Source organism: Spea bombifrons, chromosome 2 (assembly GCF_027358695.1).
Source record: "Spea bombifrons isolate aSpeBom1 chromosome 2, aSpeBom1.2.pri, whole genome shotgun sequence".
In the NCBI taxonomy this organism is placed as follows: domain Eukaryota; kingdom Metazoa; phylum Chordata; class Amphibia; order Anura; family Pelobatidae; genus Spea; species Spea bombifrons.
This window is the reverse complement of record NC_071088.1, coordinates 112,254,508-112,261,307: the sequence shown is the minus strand read 5'-3', so window position 1 is coordinate 112,261,307 and position 6,800 is coordinate 112,254,508. Positions and strand designations below refer to the sequence as shown.

Genomic DNA, 6,800 nt, shown 5'->3' with positions numbered 1-6,800 from the left:
CACCATATACAGCTGAAAAAAACACCCCTCTCATGCATAATAGCATACCAGTGACAATTTTACTTATTTCATGCCTATACAATTTACGGTGTACATTTTTAAAATTATTTTCATCCTATTAAACAGTGGGAGCATTGTATAGTTTCTCTAAGGGCTGGAGAGCGATACAAGAATGAGTATTTGCAGTAAACAGTGAAATATGGTGCATGTTCTCTGCAAGATTGGAGCTGCATTTCTGCAAATGGAGTTGGGTATTTGGTCAGAATTAATGGTCTCAATGCTGAGAAGTACTAATATATTCTTATGCATCATGCAATACCATCAAGGAGGCATCTGATTGAAGTAATGGATTTCCCCCCCACAGAGCTCTGATTTCAACATCATCAAGTGTGTCTGAGATTACATAAAAAGAAGCAACTGAGGCTGTTTAAATCCACAGAAAAATTGTAATAGGTTTCCCAAGATGTTTGTAATGAACTACCTGCCGAGTTCCTAAAAATGCTGTTGGCAAGTGATGGATGCTGTTTTGAAAGCAATCGGTCTTTACACCAAATATTGATTTGATTTAGATTTTTCCTTTGTTCGCTCACATTGCGTTTTGTTAAATGATAAAAAAAAAAACTATTAATATAACATTCATTACATATTAATTCTTCAGCATACCAAGACATTTTGGTCAATGCTTATGTTTGCAGTACTGCTTAAGGCTTTATGTTGTGTATTTTACCTTACCATTTTCAAATTTCATTTTAACAGCTTTGATTTTTTTTTGTTTAGATAAAAGAATGGACAATCAATAATATCTAATGATAAAAGATTTTTTTTATGAAATCCTCATTATCATGCTCACTGATATTGAGTGATAGCCCACACAAATGCAAATTAATTATCTTGGATTTGAATATGTTTGAAATAATTTGCTTTGATGGTTGTTTTTTGTGAAGATGAAAGTGACACGTGAAACCTGGCACAATGGTCTCCAAGAGAACCTAAGAGAGGAAGCCCTGTCCTAGACATCTGCTGTACTTACCTTTCCTTTCACATTCTAATGGGATCTGGTCAGTTGAGCGACTGGGGGCCTTCTATAGCTAAGAGCACTTCACATGGAGAAGTAGACATCTCTAAAACTGTCCCCATCACAAAACCGGCAGTAAATTGACGACACTCTGGAAAGAAGGTATCAATCTGCTTGAATGTTTCTGAAATGCAGGACTGTAACATTTAACAGTCTTCTCTTCATATCATGTTTTATGGGCTACAGTTAAACCTATGACTTTCATCAAATACTTTATTTGAAAAGTTATGGTTACTTTCCTAACATTTTTTTTTTATATCATTAAATTGTGTGAAGATTTTTTTTTCCTAGATGTGAAAAAGTTGTTAGAAGTGGGAATGTGAGAAAACCATTGACAGATGTGACAGTGATTCTGCTTTTTTAAGAGAAATGTTTCTTTGTAAGTATAGGATGGACAATGATAATAATGTGGAAAAGAACTAAACAAAACAGCATTGTCTAAGCCAGCTGCATCTCTGTCGGTACTACAACAAGATGGTTATCAAAGAGGTAAGAGAAGCATCTCAAGTCACTGTTTCATTTTGTTCAATATGTTACAATCTCGCAAAATTGAAAACTCGATTTAGGCAATTCATAGTGTTAATGTGAATCACTATTCTATTATCATCTGGCATTTCCCTCTTCTTCACTTATCATTTTGCTCTTATTTGCTTGTTGTCCCTTGTCTACCTATATTGTTCTTGCCTTCTCTTGCATTAATTGACATTTTTATTGGGCTAACAAAAAAGCTAGATGTAAAGTTACATAAGCTTTCAGGACCTCAGGTATATCTTCCTCATTCCATCTGTAACTTTACATCTTTTTGTTGTAAAGTTGGAGCAAAAAGAGATATAGTGTACTGCAATAGATCTCTATATGGAAATGAAAAAGCCATTATAAAAGAATGGGATATATTATCATTTACAACATAAACTGAAGACTAAAGTACATTTTAATACTATCATATTTTTTGGCCTTAAAATCTGATGGTGAGTGTAGACAAGAGGCTGTGTTTTTTCTAACCCCCATTGTCCTCCTTCCCTCATCTATTCTGCATCACAGCCGTTGCTGCTAGATCTGAGGTCAACTCACAATTAAGGCATTAAGATGAGCCATGTCAGTGGTTTATGATGTAGAAGCTTGCCAGGGTTGGCTCTTCGTAAACCATAGCAAATAAGTTGTATGAAGCCACAGCTCTCATGCAGAGTCATGCGCTACTGTATTAATCCCAACAAAACAGCCCTCCATTATTAGACTTATACTTCACAGCAATATGAAAGTACATTGGATGGTCCTGTGTAACACATAAAATCAATCAGTGACTGTACAGAAGGAGAACAAAAACTATTTTGGCATCCCTGAAAATCCAGCATACAGAACAGGGAACAATTTACATTAGATGCACAATATCTCAAATCAGAGTATACAGCAGGTCTCTTCTGTTCTACGTACTACAAGAAGGTAGTTTACTTTCAGATCAGGGCTAGTCTTAGTGCCAGGCAAGTCAGGCAGCTGCTTGAGGTACCTGGACCAAGGTGGCACCAGCAGTCACTATACAAAATGTCCTTGATGTGTAGAAGTAGGTCTGTAGTAGAAGCCTGCACAATTGTGAAAAAGATGCAGAGCGGCAAAGGGTTTCGTTTTTGCCTGGGGCGCTGTTCCCTCCAGGGCTGACCCTGTTTCAGATCACAAGTAATTTAATTACTTACACTAGCACAACATTTACTTGTATATTCTAGGTTTTAATTTACAATTTTTTTTTCTAATTTCTGTTCTAGGAACTGAGGCGCCGTCGTTTTTGGCGTTCAGTTTTGGCAGAGGCTCTAGGAACTTTTATGCTGGTATCTGTCGTGCTGGGGGCATCCTGTTTGGCTCTAGGAACACTACATTCACACTCTCTGGAACCAGCACTAGCAGCAGGACTATCAGCTGTTAGCTTGGTGCAATGTTTTGGAGATATCAGTGGCGCTCAGCTAAATCCGGCTATCACATCTGCTCTAGTGTGTGCTCGGAAATTGGACCTGCTGCATGGAGTGGCCTTTGCATTGGCTCAATGTCTTGGTGCCATATGTTCTTCTGCCATTTTCTATATATCTGTTCCAACAGCCATCAGCAATCAGCTGGTCACCAGTGTAAGTACTGCAGGTACATGGAATAAGTAATACAATTCATAATTCAAATCATCAAATAACACTCCCCTTACACTTGCCTAAACCCCAAATGTCCTTCTTTACTGGTGGCATGATTTACAATAAGATAGTGTAAATGACATGTAATCATGTTGAAATATCTGATACATGTTGATTTGATGCTCCAGCCATAATGGTATTCCTTCCGTAGATCTAGATTTGCATTATGTCCCAGGGCATTAGTATGGTTCGTTTATTGAATCCTATGCATGCGAGGTGTCCAACAGTTGTTCCTTCAGCAGGAATAAATCAGCACATTCTTATTTTGTTGTCATTTTTATCAAAAGAATTCCAAGATGAGTTCTTACTAACTTTCATGGTGACAGATATAAAGATTTAGTAGATATAATTAGTGGGTGGCATCCAAACTACATAGAGATCATACTTAATGGAGGAATTCCAGTTAAAAACTACAGTGTACACTTGTTGGATTTACATAACACCTACATGTTTATGCTTGTCCTGCTTGGGAACTCAGTTTGACATAACATTTTGCTGAATTAATTGAGTTTCCTTTCATCACCTATGGAATAGAGTCCATTGTATAGTACGGGTTTTTTTAAATACTGGAAGGAAATTTAACTCTAATCATACTTCAAAACTCATTGCTTTCCAGACTAGCATTGGCCACAAATGGATCTATTCATTAACAGAGTTGGCCTGAGAATAATCATTTTGAGTTATTTACTAATGAGTTTGGAAGGCCAACCTGGACTTTTACAGAAACACTCATGGAGGTCACATGGAGACACATCCATCATTTTTATAAGTTCTTCAACTGGCTGTGGACAGATAAGTTGTGCTCCTTAATTTTGTCCCTTTCAAAAGCAATGGTAACTGAACTGACAAATGCTTGGTGAGTAGTCCACTTGTCAAGAAATTGGAGACTGTAATATACCTTAAACTCCAAAGTCTACAGGGTGTTGTTCTCATTGTTCTGACAATACAGGTTTTGATTATGAACATAAATTATGGAGGAATTTTAAATATAGTCTTATCACGGTAGTAACATATAGAATATAAATAGAATGTTACCACCCACTGGATACTTTCCATTGATTTCAATGGTGGTAACACTTTTAAAACTTTGAACCAAAATGCTCCAATGTGTTTTTTCGTTCACAGGTGAGCAGTCACAGTAATGCTGCACAGGCGCTGGGTATGGAAGTTTTCTCAACTTTCCAGCTGGCATTTACGATCTTTGCTGTGGATGATCGACGGCGTAGAGATACTACAGAGCCAGTTAGTCTTGCCATTGGCTTCTCTGTCACTGCAGGGAGTCTAGCAGCGGTAAGAATTGTGTTCCATAAGCTGACACCTAATAAATAATTAGAAACATGTGATCATTTGGCCCATTTACCCTGCCTAATGTCATCTGCAGCAAAACAACCTTTACCTAGCAGGTGCCCTGAATGTGGAAAAAAAAATAGTGATCTTGCACTTCACCCTCAATTCATACATTTGAGCTTAACCAAAGCAGGATTTACAGGAGCATACAGAAGGAACAAACATATTCTCTGGGGGTAATTTTATTTAATGCTTTTAGTTAATAGTGATCAACAAACTCCACCAGCATTAAGTTTAAAATCTATCGATCTTGCTTGGACAATGATATTACATTGTTCTATAATTTAGAAAAAATAGTGTGTAATAGTGAAGAACATGGTTTCCCATTAGTATTTTGGTACCATTCCAAAAATAGTCTGAGGCTTCATTCCTTCACTCGGCCCACACCGCACTGCCGTTTGTCTACAATAACTGTGTAAATTGTTGGCGCTATATAAGTAAAATATAATAATTATAACCAGAATTCTAGAATGTAGGAGAAACAGTCAAGCATTAACTAGTCATGTATGGGATCTTAGATCGCTGTTAAGGTAAAAGAGAGATGCTACAAGCCATGGGGATCATGTAAAGCCTTTTTGGTTGGGTAACAGTACTTAATAAACTAAGAATAAAGTTGAATATGATTTTGTTTACTGTCTTATTTTTTGACTGTAACACTGTGGTCTTGTTAAGTCTGTATCCCTACTAAATACCCAATGTTGCCTGTATGTTTTCTGAATCCATCATATTCTACACCCAAATGTTATGTCCTTTTACCGGTTACCTTTTTTGTTTTCCTTTATTTTCTCACCTTAGGGACATTTTTCAGGTGGCAGTATGAACCCAGCACGATCATTAGGACCAGCAGTGGTTACAGGAATTTGGGACAATCATTGGGTGAGTCCTGTAAAAAGCTTTTGTTAAAAGTCTCAATAAAATAAGGTACAATAGCTGTCAAAACTTTAAAGGTAAAGATAACAATAACCTACAAGCATACCTGGAAACTCTCGGGGTTCAACCCTTATTTCAGAGTCTCATGATGAAGGGTTGGTTCCAAAATCCATACCCGGAGTCAGTAGACACCACCATTTAAGGGCCAAATGGGCGGGGAGTGGGGATTCAGGTGTCGACCCGGAGAACTGGCTCTTCTCCCGGGTCTCCGGGTGAATCCCCACAAATTCCCAGGTATGTAAAATTCTATATCTTATATGTAAATACGGCAAAATACGTATTTAGTTAATCTTTTGCTTTTAGGAGTCTTGCATAGAATGGTCAGTCATTAAGCACTACTTCTTAATAAATCACAGGTGATATCCTTTAAGTAATATGAAGTGGTAATTTTTGTGCCCACAGTATTGTTATACCCCATTCTGATTTTTCCTTAGGTATATTGGATAGGTCCTATACTTGGTGCATTTCTTGCTGGTGCTTCTTATGAGTTCTTCTTTGCTTCAAGTGCTTCACGTGAGAAACTGGTTGCCTGCCTCACCTGTAAGGACATTGAAATAGTGGAAACAGCAAGTGTATCACGCTCTTCCCTCTCTACGGCCACTCAAACAGCAGCACGTACCCAGCAATCTGACCGCAAACAGGAGCGGACCTAACCAAATATCTTGCTTTCAGAACAATTGGCTTAAATGCAGCATTATAAACAACTATTGGTCAAAAGAAAGCTATAGTTATATTTATGTAGCAATTAAAAAAGCCAATCAAATCCAACCTATCAACCTATTTTGCTACTAAACTGAATAAAAACACTCTTAAATGTTAATTTATCTAAAAATACATTGAGTTTGTTCTTTAATGTGTCTATGGTATTTGACAAAACCATATGTAGGTGGTAAATTCCATATATTTCATGGTTCTTACGGTAAATTGCCCTTTCAGTTGCTGTGTTTGAAATGTACTAACCTCAAACCTCAATGCATGTTTTCTGGATACTTTAGATGAACAGGTTCCCAGAGAGTTGGCTGCATTGGCTTTCAATGTATGTGTGTCAGGGTATTTATACCCTCCTTATATCATACCCTTCTGCTTGGGCGTTCTATGGATCTTTTTATTGACTCTGATATTACAATGTGTAGTTCAACATACTAATAAACATACCATAGTGATGTATACAGGTTTCAATATGCGAGATATACCGTATTTCCCCAAGAATAAGACGCACCTTAATTTTGGGGGCTGAAATTTAAAAAAAAATAAATTACATAAAGTTATTGTACTGGCTG

The 6,800-nt window shown here is 37.2% G+C and overlaps 1 protein-coding gene across 1 annotated transcript; it reads left to right on the top strand.

Annotated features, from left to right (window-relative positions):
* Window positions 1-1,371: 1,371 nt before the first annotated feature.
* Window positions 1,372-6,289, top strand: LOC128473460 (aquaporin-4-like). Its single transcript, XM_053455678.1, has 5 exons — window positions 1,372-1,564; window positions 2,833-3,186; window positions 4,369-4,533; window positions 5,386-5,466; window positions 5,955-6,289. Exons 1-5 carry the CDS (start codon window positions 1,550-1,552, stop codon window positions 6,171-6,173), a joined length of 834 nt encoding a protein of 277 aa, XP_053311653.1. The 5' UTR covers window positions 1,372-1,549; the 3' UTR covers window positions 6,174-6,289.
* Window positions 6,290-6,800: the final 511 nt, after the last annotated feature.

What these genes read in the sequence shown, in the direction of transcription:
- LOC128473460 (XM_053455678.1), top strand. An exon ending in GCAATCAGCTGGTCACCAGT is followed by an intron (nt 3,187 to 4,368) that starts GTAAGTACTGCA and finishes TTTCGTTCACAG; the next exon opens with GTGAGCAGTCACAGTAATGC. An exon ending in CTGCAGGGAGTCTAGCAGCG is followed by an intron (nt 4,534 to 5,385) that starts GTAAGAATTGTG and finishes TTCTCACCTTAG; the next exon opens with GGACATTTTTCAGGTGGCAG.